At 40.1% G+C, this 14,505-nt stretch overlaps 1 protein-coding gene and 1 non-coding gene across 4 annotated transcripts in view; one reads left to right on the top strand and one right to left on the bottom strand.

The window, feature by feature from the left end:
* The first annotated feature begins 1,032 nt into the window (after positions 1 to 1,032).
* The window catches only part of LOC121460000 (SLX4 interacting protein), a 157,402-nt gene continuing 143,929 nt past the window's right edge, over positions 1,033 to 14,505 (top strand). For all 3 annotated transcript variants that reach the window (XM_041670087.1, XM_041670086.1, XM_041670089.1), the window contains exons 1-2: positions 1,033 to 1,154; positions 12,631 to 12,688. In XM_041670087.1, the coding sequence (XP_041526021.1) occupies positions 12,662 to 12,688 (27 nt within the window). In that variant the 5' untranslated portion in view covers positions 1,033 to 1,154; positions 12,631 to 12,661. The remainder of the gene's footprint in view (positions 1,155 to 12,630; positions 12,689 to 14,505) is intronic.
* Positions 9,929 to 10,087, bottom strand: LOC121460577. Its single transcript, XR_005976069.1, has one exon. It is a non-coding gene; the product is annotated as a U1 spliceosomal RNA (small nuclear RNA).

The following is a 14,505-nucleotide window of genomic DNA, read 5'->3' as shown; positions in this document are numbered from 1 at the left end:
TCCCTAGGCCCAGAGAGACAGGAAGGCGCAGGCGCAGCTCCGCGCGTCCCGCCCTCTCTTCCGGTATTTGCTGGACGCTCCGGCGAATGCGAACTGCGGCCGTCCCCGAGTGACTTTGTCTCTGCAAACTACCGAAAGTGAAAACGTTTAAAAAAGCGCATCGCAGCATCAAGGCGGCGACAGACTTTGCGACCTTCCGCTTTTTTGCCAGGTATTTCTAGAATGAATGAAGAAGTCACCCTGCTTGGCCGCTTTTCGGCCTCCGACCAATCAAAAAGCGCCTTCTTTTGTCACTCCGCCTCAATTCCCTCCTCTCTCAGCGTGCAGAACGTGGCCCCGCCCTACGGTCCCCGAGGGACGTCGGAGAGCGGGCATGCGCAGTCAGTGCAGGACGCCGGGCAGGAAGCTTCCGCCCAGACTTGGTGTCCATTTATGCAGAAGTCTAGAGTCTCCAGCTCAGTGCCGGCACTGACTGGTTAAATTCCGTTCTCTTGCCGTTATTTTTTCTATTTTGGGGATAAATCTTTTGCTCTCTCGGGCCACCCGAACTATTATGACGTTATGTTGAAGCATACTTTCAATTAGCTTTTCTCTGGCATTGTGAAAGCCACCTTTGTTTCTCAACCTTCCTCATCAAAATATTTTTCACACCTCACCGTGTAGTTTTGCGATACCATAGAAACACTACGTTTTTTTTTTTTTTCCCTGTCTATCACTACGTATCATTGGATTACAGTGGTTCGTTATCTGCCAATCGTATTCATGGCATGCCCAGCCTCCAAACAGCCCGCTTCTGCCGCCATTTTTATTTTGGTCTCTTTAAAAAGCTTTGAGGTCAGTAACGGGAACCATTTTTCTTTTGGGCAGATTCTTCCGGTTATTCCGCTACCTTGACAAGCGTTTTGCCATCATCTTAGGTCCTGGCACTGGCTTCCAGCCCCCCTTGAAGCCGGTCTCGCCATCTTGTGTTTGGGCGGTGGCTGCATTCTCAAACGCGCGAGGCGACACAGGGAAAGGGAAGTGAGCCAAAGCCTCTGAGGCTTTGCCTGCCGCCTTTTTGGTGTGAGTTTCCACATCCAGGTACTAGTCCACCAGTGACCCTGGACAGTAACAAAACATAAAAAGCCCGAACCCACCTCCCGCCACCAGCATAGGTAAGAGCATGATACTCTGGCATCTAGCAGTTCCCTCAGCTGCATTGAACTGTTAGCCCATTTTCTGTACCATTGCGTGTTTTTGTTTTGATTTCGATACTTTCCACAATCTTCCTCTTAGGCCTTTTCTCTCCGTTATTTTTTGAAAACACTCCGAGTGCTGAAAAATTGTTAAACATCAGGGTGCAAAAAAGACTGATACTTAAAATGAAAATAATGTTGAGGGAATTTCTCGCGAATAAAAGTGCCAAACGGACAGGACAGCAATGTGTATGAAATTACAGCTGTCTACGTCCATAGATGTAAAATACAGCCTTCAGAGATTTCCCCCTCGAGACAAGGTTTCTTGTGTAACAACTCTGACTGTTGTGGAACTTGCCATGTAGACCAGGCTGACGTCTAACTCAAAGAGATCCGCCTGCCTCTGCTTCCCAAGTCATGGAATTACAGGCGAGCACTACCACTGCCCGCATTCTCAGAAAATTTTAATATGTGATTTAGGGATTCTGTTTGTTCGTTCGTTCGTTCATTCATTCATTCACTCAGTCAGTGCCTTTGTTCAATACTTAACTAACTTTGTGCTATAGAAAGCAAAGAACAGTTAAAAATAAAAAAACAACCACTCAACCCTTTCTTGGGGCTCTCATTCAATTTCCTTGCCAACTACCAAGCTGGGGCCAGGAACACAGTATTCTATAGTTCTTAGCACTACTGGACAAGCAGCTTAATAGGTTCTTGCTTCTCCTATTTCTTGGGTGTTGTACGTAGCCATAATTGTAAACTAGTTGGCTGATGTTTGACTTACTATGGCCTTGTTCGGTCTGGTCATCTACCAGCCAGGTCAGCACCATCTGGGAGTTTACTTTGAATGATTAGAAGTTGCATGTTGGCACAGTGTGATGTTGACTTGGAAATTTGGGTTGTGGCTTACAGTGACTTTCTGTAGCCCCAGGTTTTCTTCTGTGTCTTCCTTTACTGAGAAATCAAAATCAGGAATTCTCAAACTTGGTTGCCCATGGCAGTCACCTGGGAGGCTTCTAAACCTGACTTGAGACTGGTTATAGACAGAAATCCAGACTCTGGGAGAAATCCAAGTGCTACTAAGGTATTTGATGGCACTGAAAGTGATGTTTATGTTTTTCATGCTGTTATGAGTAAGAGTGTGGTGTCTTCCCCCACCTCCCACCCCCAGGACTTTCCTTAAAATACTTAGGATTTTGAAGAGGAATATTAGATTGGGAGTTTGGTGAACCATCTTCCCAGTGACTAGTTACCTTGCCAGTCAACTGCCCAGTGATTGGTTACCTTACACTAGCTACCTTGCCAGTCAACTTCCCAGTGATTGGTTACGTTACACTAGTTACATTGCCAGTCAGCATCGCTGTCATTGATTACTGTGTGTCTTTTTTTACTCAGTGTATTAAGTGGGAAACATGAATGGAAGTCTCTTGTTCTCATGATTCTCGCGTGGATGTTTCCATCGTGGAGATGCATGTTTTATCACTGTGAAGGTGAACTTCATTACACTGCAGTATTGATTGTCCACAGTTTAAACGCTGCATGGGATATTGAGGGGTGGTGATAATGGGGGTGGTTAAGAAAATCAGATCTGAAACTGTCTGTCCTGGCCTCACATCCTGCCTTCTCCACTTTCCAGCTCCATGCTCTGGAATCTGACAGACATTGTCTACCCTTGTACTTCAGTTTTGTAACTTGTAAGGTAGGACTGTGTGAGAGTTAGCTAAGTTAATACCAGAAACATGCTTTTTAGAAGTACCAGGCATGAACTGGAGGGATGGCTCAGCAGTTAGGAGCCGTGTGCTGTTCTAGAGAACTTGAGTGTAGTTCCCAGCGTCTGTGCCAGGCAGTTTACAATTGCCTTTAACGCCAACTTCTTGGGGGATCCATGGTGTTTGACTTCAATAGGTGTCTACCCTCCCACGAACATACCCACACACAGGCATACTTCTATATCCATAATTAAAAATAATACATATTTTTAGAAGAAGTACCTGGCACATAGTAACAGCTATGAAGATATTAGCTGTAGATGTTTATATGATATTATAAATCAATCTTTGGATTATTAAGATTTTTGTTTACACAGTCCAATGACTGAAATTCTTTGGCTTTCCACTGTGTTCATCCATTTGAAAAAGAGGGTGCTCAAGCCGGGCGGTGGTGGCGCACGCCTTTAATCCCAGCACTTGGGAGGCAGAGGCAGGCGGATCTCTGTGAGTTCAAGACCAGCCTGGTCTACAAGAGCTAGTTCCAGGACAGGCTCCCAAACCACAGAGAAACCCTGTCTTGAAAAACCAAAAAAAAAAAAAAGAAAAAAAAAGAAAAAGAGGGTGCTCTAAATCCATTATTCCAGGCCAGGAAGATGATTTTCAAATAACTTTTTAAACGAAAAGACCTTCTCGTAAACATAGCTTTATTGAGATAAAATTGCGGTGCAAATAGCAACATCTATTTAAAGTATACAGGGAGGTATGTTCTACACATTTATGCTGGTGTATCACAGTCATATAGTTAACATAACCATCACCTTCAATAATTGGTCTGGTTCCTTGGTAATTCCTTGAGCTGCTCTTTTCTAAGCAATTGCTAACCTATATATAATATAAATAAATAAACATTTTATAGATTCTTATCTCAAAGAAGCCTTGTACCAGATGTTTTTATTCGGGGGTATGTATAGCTATTTTTAATATGATCTTTGTTATATATAGCAATATATATTTATGCTGTTATATATGTTCATAGCTCATTTCTTTTTTTTTCCTTCCATTTATTTATTTTTTTTCTTTTGTGCTGGAGATTGAAGTTAGGGCTTTGTGCTTTTTAGGCAAGTGCTTTATCACAGAGCTAAACCCACAGACTCGTCAACTTGTTTGAATTGCTGACTTATCAGGTGTGGCTACATAATCATCTGTATCATTCACTAATGGATAACCATTGGGATTTTTGTTTTCAGTGTGCTCAATTTCACGTAGTTTTGTTTTCCAGCTTATTTAAATTGAAAAAAAAACCAACTAGTTTTTAATGCTTACTATATACAATGAAACCAGGAGAGGACAGTGGCAAAACATTTTGTGTTGTTATTTTACTTGTCTTTTATATAATTTATGCCTTAACTTCTTATGAATGAAATATGCCTTTTTTAAATTCCTTATTTATTTTTATGTATGTGCATTGGTATTTTGTGAGGCTATCAGATCCTCTGGAGGTAGAGTTACAGGCAGTTGTGAGCTGCCATGTGGGTGTGGGGAATTGAACCCAGGTCCTCTGAAAGAACTGCCAGTGCTCTTAACCACTGAGCCATCTCTCCAACTCTGAAATACAACATTTTTAAAATGCAAAATATGGTGCTGGAAGTGTAGCTCAGTGGTAGAGTTCTTGCCTATCGTGCTCTGGTCCTGGGTCTAACATGAAACTGTGTGTGTGTGTGTGTGTGTGTGTGTGTGTGCATGTGTGTGTGTGTGTGTGTGTGTGTGTGTGTGTGTGTGTGTTTTAAATAAGTTTTCAGGATTGAACATTTCACTTACCAGGCAAATGCTCGACCACTGAGCTGTTATTCTAGCTACTCCTCTCCTGCACTTTAGTTTTGAAATGGAGTCTTGCTAAGTTGCCCAGGCTAACTGTGAACTTTCAATTCCTCTCTGTCAGTCTCTGGAGTAGCTAGGAACACAGGCTTTGTCCACCTGGATTATTTATTTCTAATAACTTTTAAATCGTGTGTATACATATGTGTCTCTGTGTGGGTATGTGTATATTAGTGCAGGTAGCTGTAGTGCTCGGGAGAGGGGGTTGGGTCTCCTGGAACCCGTGCTGCAGATGGTTGTGTACTGACTTATGTCCAATGAAAGAGCTACAAGAACTCTTACTGCTGAGCCATCTCTCCAGCCTCAGGATTGTTGTCTCTTGATCTGTATATGTCTAATCATTTAATCTGTCTTAAATCTTTAAAGGTTAGTATGAATATATTGCTTTGGGGATTTTGGAGAATAGTCCATCTACAACTGAGAGTCATGAGATTCTACAAAATATAGATTTGTAAAGCCAAGCCAGAGACATCCCAGAGCTCCCATTTGTCAGGAGATGGAGAATGCCGCTTATGTATTAAGGTTTAGTGTTTTTCTTAGGGAAGAATGGTCCATCAGTTGCTTTTAGTAGTACTGACACATTATGTTAGAATAAGTCAAAGCTGGCTTAAAATTGAATTTGATTTATGTTACTGTGGGGGTAATAAGAAATGCAGCTGTTAAAATATCTTGGATAGAAAAGTTAATTCACGTCACTGTTTTGATTTGTTGTCTAGAAAACATTGATGTTTTGTAATTAAAAACAGTTTAAATAGTCAGGCATAAACAGAAAATCTTTCTTGGTTTAGTATCTTGAGTTTTGATTCCCGTGGAGTTATGTAACCCCCACTGAAATCGGGATATGGACCAGGTCTATCTCTACCCACACGCTCCCACCCAGTTTCTCCAACTATCCCTTATGTACATCTGTTCTTCAACCCTTAGCAGCCAGTGAAACAATGATATATTCTCCAGTGATACAATCCTTGCATCAAAAAGATTAGATTTTAAGAAGAGTATTGATGATAATCAGAATGCCTTTTCTTTTGTTTGATTGTTTTCAGTGAAGGTGAATGGGAAACAGCAATTATCAGAATGGATTTTAGGTTCTAAAGTAAATTGCATGGTGTCCGCTTGTACGTTCTTGGGTGTATTTAAGACTAATCATTCACTGAGATTCAGGCACAGAGCCAAGTGATGACATACCACTGCTCAGAGCCCAATGACTGTCCTGTTTCACGAAGAAGAGATCCAGAGACACAGAGGAGTTGAATGGTCTCAGGCCATCCGAAAAGGCAGAAGTGAGAGTCTCAAGTCATTACTAGAGTGCATGAGGATGTCTATGTGTGCTTCTGATATCCTTATCAGATGATAAATAGATCTGTCTGTCAGCGCAGCATCCCATGCAGGGTTGACTGGCCTGAAGACTCAGCAGGAAGTGGAGACATAGGTCTTGTGTCATATGATTGGCGTGACAGCAAAGTTACAGAAAAGTAGAATCAGTAATTGGAATTGATCTTGTTACAGTGTTCCAACATCTGGTCTACATTTCATAAAGGAAAGAAAAATAGTCAGATTTTTGTTGTTTGAATGGTTCTTTTTCCATTGTTGATGCTTGTTTTGATTTGTTTTTATGAGCATACTAGGCATTCAAGGTTGCGGCACCCCACCCCAAGTCATAGGAACAGCTAATTCTTTTTTGTGCTGAGGTTTCCTTTTAACCTTTAAGTTGTCACTAGTAGGACTTTTGGTCATCTGTCACTTTTTGACTTTTACTACAGTTTGTTCCTAGGTATCAGTTTAATAACAACAGTGGTGTGTTGGTGGGCAACAGCTATGATTTCTCACGTTTTAATTACAGTTGTAGTAGCAGAAATCCTAGGGCCCTTACCGTTTTCTGTTCTCCTTCCATAGCTAGAGAGCTTTTTAGGAAGATGATAGAAGCACAATAATTTCTTCAGTGAAAATTGAAGTGGAGAGGTTAGGAGGCTAGAGTTAATATTTGGCCTTTTAAATTGAGGCAGCTGCTTTCAAAAGCTGGTCACACAGGCCAGAAATCCTGAAAGAAAGACAAATGGGGATTTCACGTTGCCCTAGATTTTCCCACAGAATAATCTAGAAGGTCACTGACTTTCTTTCTTTGAGTTTATCTCTGCTCTGTATTTAAATGACAGGAAAATCATGTGATATTGTCTAATCTGCTTCTATTCCTTCCCCAAATTAATTTCCCTAAACATCTTAGGCTGTCTGCCTCCGTGTCAGCTACACATTCAAGTACATGAGTTTTGTTGGGGTCACACGTTATCCAAGTATCCATTTTGTGAAGGAATGCTTGTGTCCAGTTTAGAGACAGTGGGCCCAGGAATGCAGAAGAGAGGACAGACGGTCGTATTTGTAAGATTTATGTTGTGCTGTAGCTTCCCTACAGGCTTATGTAAAATGTATGGTTTCCATGTACTTGGAAAATACATCTTTTTGGAGATTGTCCTGGATTTCATAACACTAGTTAACAAAATAAAAATGCCAACGACTTTAGACTTTAATAAATAGCTCTGTAGCAAGGTGGTTTTTTTTTTTTGTTGTTGTTGTTTTACATTAGTGCTTGAAACCCTAAGCACTGAGCTTTCTTTTCTTGCAGAAAAGTGGTTTGGAAATTTAAAACTTAATTCCAAGGCTAATATCCTTTTTATTCAAATGAATGTTCGAAATCAGTATTTTTAACAACAAAAGGCTACACTGAAGTGGACTAAATTTCAACTGTTGTCCATTTCATTTCTAAATTTAGATTTGCTTATTTACTTACTTGTGCTGGTTCACTGTTTTATAACTAAGGATTGAATTCAAAGACTTGAACATGTAAGGCAAACCCTGAGCTACATTCCTGGCCTCATTGTACATTATTCCCAGCATAAAACATTAGGATCTATGTATTAATCACAGCTCTCTCAACTTTGTCTGATGCATTAAGTATTCAGTATTTATTACACTGCTTGTTTCTAAACATCTGTTCAGAGTACTTTGCCTTCCATGTAAAAGATTTAATGGAGAATTTGGGATTGGAGACAATAAAGTTTCATTGGGTAAATGGGTGTAAATGTGAAATATACTAATAGCCTATAGCAACTAACTGTTAGAGGACAGTAGCATCGATTAAACAAACTCTGTTGTATATCTGTGTGATGGCTCAGCTATTAAGAAGGACCTGAAAAGACTTTGTCCCGGGGAACTTCCGGTTAGGCAGAGGAGATGCTCTGAGGACCAGGGTGGCGTGGAGTCTAGTGAGCTGAGTATGAGGTAGAAGCTTAACTGGCCGAGAGAGAAACACTTCAGTCTAAACAATCATGACGGGCTCCAAGGAGCCTGTGGTCCCGCTGTTGGACGTTGGATGATAGGGAGAGAACATCAGTTCTGTACAGTGTGGGAGGAGGTAGAAGTACCTAGAGATCCATAATCAAGGACGTTTGCCAAGGGCTGTTTGAGTGAAGTCAGTGCAGGTGTCAAGGAGGTTGGTTCTGAGAAGGAAGGTGGGCAAGGATTCTAGTCAGAGGCTTGTGATGCTGTGCAAAGCCTAGCCATTTTGAGTACTGGCTTCCCTGTCACACCCCTCTCGTAGTGGGTGGTGTTAGTTATCTAAATACTGAGAATTGAGAAAGAGATACCAAGTAGTTCTCTTAAGAGGCAGTAATTGTGGGGCACCGTCAGGATAATACTCTTTTTGGGGTTCAGAACTCTTGGCATTGACATGTGTTAGTATGTGTGGGCTGCTATCACAAAATACTTTATGTTGGGTAATATTTATTTATGTCCTGGTCAAGGTCTCTAGTCCAGGCTGTCCTCAGACTTCTAGATAGCCAAGGATGACCTCAGCCTCCAGTCCTCTTGTGTACACCTCCAAGTACATCTTCACCAGCTTTCTGTCTTTCACTGCCTAAGCTTGGTTGTCCTGGAACTCGCTCTGTAGACCAGGCTGGCCTGGAACTCACAGAGATCTGTCTGCCTCTGCCTCCCAAGTGCTAGGATTAAAGGCGTGCGCCACCACCGCCCAGCAGAAAGTATTATTTTAATGTGACCAAAGCGAGCATTCTTTTAGTTGGAGTGCACTTTTTTCTTAGTTAAAAACTCTTTCCTTATTCTATGCTTAAATAAAAAAAGCATATCAGTCTCTCATCTCTTCCTATGACTGAGTAAAGTCTCATGGCATATTACACTGTTAGCCCTTTATGTATTGCAAATAGCCAGTTTCTTCCTGTCTTACTGTGGGCCTGTTTCTCTGAGACAGAGTCTCAGGAGTGCCATTCTGGGCTGTATGTTAAGTGTGTGCTGTCTTCCAGAGCGGTGCTACTGCACTGACGTGGCATGTCATCGCTAGCATTTGGTCCTGTTACTGAGGTTATTTTTTTATTTAATGTCCTGGTGAGTATGTAGTGATTCCTTAAGGTTTTATTTCCGTTTCCTTGATAGCTAATAATGTTGATTGTGGTTTCACATGTTGACTGCCTTCTATGCTTTTGTTCAGTTCTCACTTCTGATGGGATTGTTTGATATTTTTTGATTGTTGAACTTTGAGAGTTCTTTATGACTCCTAAATATCAATTTTTTTGTTGGCTATGTGAATTGTAAATGCTTTCTCATATTTGGGAGAGAAGTTTAAATTGCTTTTTTGTTCTTACAGTGTTAATTCCAGGTTATAATAAACTACATATCCAACCTCCAAAATTGTTATTTTTTTTTTTTTTGCCTTTATACTCATGTACCCCCAAGTAGTTCGTTTTTATACTCTTTGGGTGACCTGCCTCCCAGCTACCAAGTAAATACATGGTGACTTATTCTTACTTTTGACTGTCTAGCCTTAGTTTGACTTGTTTCTAGACATTTTCCTTCCTTCCTTCCTTCCCTTCCCTTCTCCTTCCTTCCTTCCCTTCCCTTCTCCTTCCTTCCTTTCTCCCTTCCTCCCTTCCTCCCTCCCTCCCTCCTTCCTTTTTTTTTTTTTTGGTTTTTCGAGACAGGGTTTCTCCGTAGCTTTTGGTTTCTGTCCTGGAACTAGCTCTTGTAGACCAGGCTGGCCTCAAACTCACAGAGATCCACCTTCCTCTGCCTCCCGAGTGTTGGGATTAAAGGTCTGTGCCACCACCGCCCAGCTCGCTTTCTTTCTTTCTTTCTTTCTTTCTTTCTTTCTTTCTTTCTTTCTTTCCTTGTGCAAACAAAATCCCCTACTACCACAAATTATGCAGTCGAGTTTCCTGCATTTAGGGAAATCGCAGCTTTCAGCACATCTGGAGTACAGTGAATAAGCCTCATCCTGGGAAAACCACCTTGGTGATCATGGTATCTCCCCAGCCAGGACAACTTTAACAACTTAAATTATCCCTTTTTCCCTTAATTATGTTTTGCCTCTGGGCTTTTTACCTTTTTTATTCTATGTAAATGAAGGCAGAGCTTTTGTTTTGTCCCAACTATCTGGCCAGTCACAAATAAATACACAAAAGGTTATACTGATTACAGAATGCTTGGCCTATAGCTCAGGCTTAGTGCTAACTAGCTCTTATAACTTAAATTAACTCATTTCTATTAATCTACATTTTGTCACAGGGCTTGTGGCTTTACCTGTACTCTAGCATCTTGCTTCTCTTGGCTCATCTCTTTCTCGACTCCACCCCTTTTCCTCTCTGTATTTTCAGTTTGGTTTTCTCGCCTAACCTTATTCTGCCTGCTGTAGGCCAAATCAGCTTTATTAGCCAATGAGCACAATACATATTCACAGCATACAGAAAGGTTATTCCACAACAATTCTATATATCTTTCTTCTTACTCTGTGGCTGGCCCCTGGTGTCCTCCTCTCCCTTTTCCTTTCTCACTCTTTCCTCTTCTCTACAGCCTAGGTTTTTCCTCCTATTTATTCTTTTTACCTGATAGTCCCACCTATTTCTCTTTCCTGCCTTGCTATTGGCCATCCAGCTCTTTATTAGACCAATTGAGTATTTTAGGCAGGCAAAGTAACACAGCTTCACAGTTATACAAATGCAACATGAAAGAATGAAACACATCTTTGCATCATTAAACAAATAATTCACAGCATACATGAATATAATCAAATAGTCCACAGCATAAATGAATGTAATACATCTTAAGCTAATATTCCACAACACTCATATGTGCATGCACACACACATGAATATACCCACAGGAGTGTGGACACACACCACACATGAAGATTAACAATAAGATGTCAAAATAAAAAAATTGTTGCATAAATGAGTGATCATGAAAATTTATAATTTGTGTTTTCTTCTAAGAGTTTTATAGTTTTAGCTTTCACATTTAGGTATTTGATGCACTTTGAGTTAATTTTTGTATGAAGTGTGGTAGAAGGGACAAAGTTTATTGCTCTCTGTGTGTTGTCCCTCCACCAAGTGTTGAAAAATTCTTCCCCATCAAATTGTTTGACACCCTTGTTGAAAATCATGTGGCCATAAGAAAGGATCTATTTTTTGCATTCTTGATTTTAGTCAGTTGATCTGTATATATACTTGAATGCAAGTACCATGCTTTGTTGATGGTTTCAATTTTGTGTTAGGTTTTTAAATGGGGACATACAAGTCTTCTGTGTTGTCTTTCAAGATTGTTTTGTGTATGCATATGCCCTGTATTCTCATAGATATTTTAGGATATGCTTTCAATTTTATAAAGTTAGGATTTGATAGATTGCATTGAGTTGGTAGAATCAGTTTGGCGGAGAGTGGTATCTTAATAGTATTAATGTCCTAATGAGTGTAAACATGAAGTATATTCCTATTTACATAGACTTACTTTTCTTTGACTGTAGGGACTTGCTCATGCTAGGCAAGCACTCTGCCCCAGAGATAACTCAACCCATTCTTTAGTTTCTTTCAATAATGTTTTATGGTATTTAGTGTACAAATAATATATTTCTTTAATTATATTTATTTTTTTGTATCTTCTTTCTGCTATCAGAAATGCAATTGTTTCATTAATTTCACATTTAGTATTGTTCTTTACTGGCATACCAAAATACAGTGGATTTTAAATTAGTGATCCAGTTACTCCACAGCTCTCCCAAAGTTACTAATTGTAATAGGTTCTTTGTGTTTGTGTGTGTAAAAAAGAGAAGGAGACAGATGAGAGGGGGAAATAAGAGAAAGAGAAAGGAAGACTTTTCTGTATGCAGGAGCGTGTTATTTGCGAATAAAGTAGTTTGATCCCTTCCTTTTCTGGATGCCTTTTTCTCTTCTTTCTTTATTTGCTCTTCAATACAGTTTTGAATAAAAACAGCAAGAGAAGAAAGACATTGCCCTTTGCTCATCTTAGTGGGAAGAAATGATTACTCATCATGTATGATTTTAGCTGTTTTTTTTTCTCTTTTAAAGAATTTTATTATTTGTTATTGTTTGTGGTGTGTGTATGAGGGAGTGTGTGTGTGTGTGTGTGTGTGTGTGTGAGAGAGAGAGAGAGAGAGAGAGAGAGAGAGAGAGAGATCATGTGCATAACAGAATTTTTGAAGGTCAGAGGACAACTTTTAGGAGTTGGTTCTCTCCTTTTGTTGTGGATTCTGTGAATCAAATTCTCTAATTATGTGGTATTTTTGTTGATTGCTTTTCAGATGTTAAGCCACCTTTGCATTCCTGGGGTCAAATCAACTTGGTTATAAACATGTGGCGAGCAACCGAAGGGAAGCTCTCGGAGCTTGTACATTTTTCTCGTCAGTTTTTAGGTTACCATATTAGCATAATATTTTAGTTAAGGACAATTATAATGAAAATTTTAACTTATACTTATTAATGATATTTTATTAACCAGACCTTCCATATAACATCCCCCAAAGAGAGATTTTTTTATATATCTAATTATATCTTTCCTTTTTTTTGTCTCTGCAGGTTCTGTAGCTTGTTTGGAAATCAGTAAACCATGGCATCTAAGAAGTTTGCCATTAAAGTAAGTCATGCTCAGCAGCTGCTTTTTAAATGTCCCTCTCTCTCCTGTTTATGAGTTCCGTGTTAACTAAAAGTTGGAATTCTTAAGTTCATCTCTACTCTTTAAGTTTAGAGGTTTGGACATTTTAAGTTTGTTAACATCAACGTTTTAAAAAGAGATCAGTGAGATAACTAATAATTTTTAAAATTTAAGGAATTCTTTGCTTAAAATCTTTTGTGTAGGATCCTTTCTAATCATAAACTTTGTCCCTAATGCTAATATTAATCATTTATATCGCGTGTCCGTGGCATGACTTCTGAGTCTAATGTCCAAGGAGCAGCCTAAGCTGTTGTATCTGGGTGCCTGAGAGAGTGTGCCTGCTGCCTGCTGCCTGCTGAGCTTTCATTGTTAGCTTTACAGAGGAGAGTCCTCAGTGGAGGGCCTCAGTGAGGAGTTGCCTAGATTTGATTGGAGGGAAGGGGGGATTGTCTTATTTATTGATAAAGGGAGGCCCAGCCCACTATGGGCAGCTCTCTGTTCGGAGGCAGGTGGTCCTGGACTGAGAAGGTGAGGTAAGAAGTGCTGTAAGCATGAGCATGTTAGTAAGCCTGTGAGAAAGCTAATGGGTGAGCCAGCACGGGGTCCTCCATTGTTTCTGCTTCAGGCTCCTGCCTTGAGTTTCAGGCCCTGTCTGCCTGCATCCAGGGGCTGTGATCTGGGGCTGTAAGCTAAAATAAACTTCTCCTCTCCCAAGTCGCCTTTGGACAGTGTTATCACAGTATCAGAAAAGAAATAGAACAATCGGTTTCTTTCATTTTCTCTTTTAAATTTGCCTTCTCTATCCATTAATAGATCTGAGAGCTTAGGTACAGAGTGTTAAAGGGTATTGTGTGACGGAAGATCAGGGGAAGACTTGATGAATATCCTGTGTGAGATCTTGCAGAAACTTTCATGTATTTTGACTGTTCTCCTGGCCAGTTCTGTGTAGCACGGTCAGTATCTTCCATAGCAATTAAAAACCCCAAAGCCAGGCCAGTGATATGGCTCAGCAGGTAAGGGCACTTGGCACAGAGCCTGACTATCTGGGTGTGATCCTCAGTATTCCTGAGACCCACATGGTGGCAGGAGAGAACCAGTTTTTGGAAGTTGTCCTGTCACCTGCCTTGCACACACACAAGTACATATGATAATCGAAGCCATTGAAGAGAACTCTTAGAAACTGTGACGGGGAAGCTGAAGTAGCTCTTCACAGTGGGTGGCTTCGGGAGGGGGTGGCAGTCGGGAAGGACTTGGGTTTTTTAAGGGGCCGGCACCTAGGAGTTTGGCTATGTTGGACTTGATTTTTTTTCTCTCTCTTTTTCTTCTTTTTTTTTTTTGTTTTTGGGATGGTCACAAGGGTGGGGAGTGTGGGGTGGGGTGGACTGGGAAGTGAATGTGATTGAGGTGTATTACATGAAATTTCCAAATAATCAATAAAAATATTATGTTAATAAAAAAGCTCAAATTTCAGTATTTGGTTAATCAAATTGTGAAACAATGTAAAGTTGTCATTTTATCTTATTCTTAGTTATGTCAGTGCTTTTTAAGTTTGCTAACATATTTATAAATTTCATTGCTTGTAATTACTTCTGATATGCCTATGCTCTTGAGTATTTCTTTCATAAGGGTGTCTAAATGGGGAACATTCACTGTTTGTTTATAAAAATTATTTTGATCTTCATCTAGATTGCTAGAATCTAGTATGATATTAAATTGATTTTAGAATGCTAGTTTGAACATTATTTTATTGTGTAGCAAGATTCTGCCTCAAAGGACAAAAGTCAATAAAATTATCTGGT

This window comes from Microtus oregoni, unplaced genomic scaffold (genome assembly GCF_018167655.1).
Source record: "Microtus oregoni isolate MIOR12 unplaced genomic scaffold, Mior012 000020F_ref0000438, whole genome shotgun sequence".
Classification (NCBI taxonomy): Eukaryota; Metazoa; Chordata; class Mammalia; order Rodentia; family Cricetidae; genus Microtus; species Microtus oregoni.
This window is presented reverse-complemented; position numbering and strand designations above follow the sequence as displayed.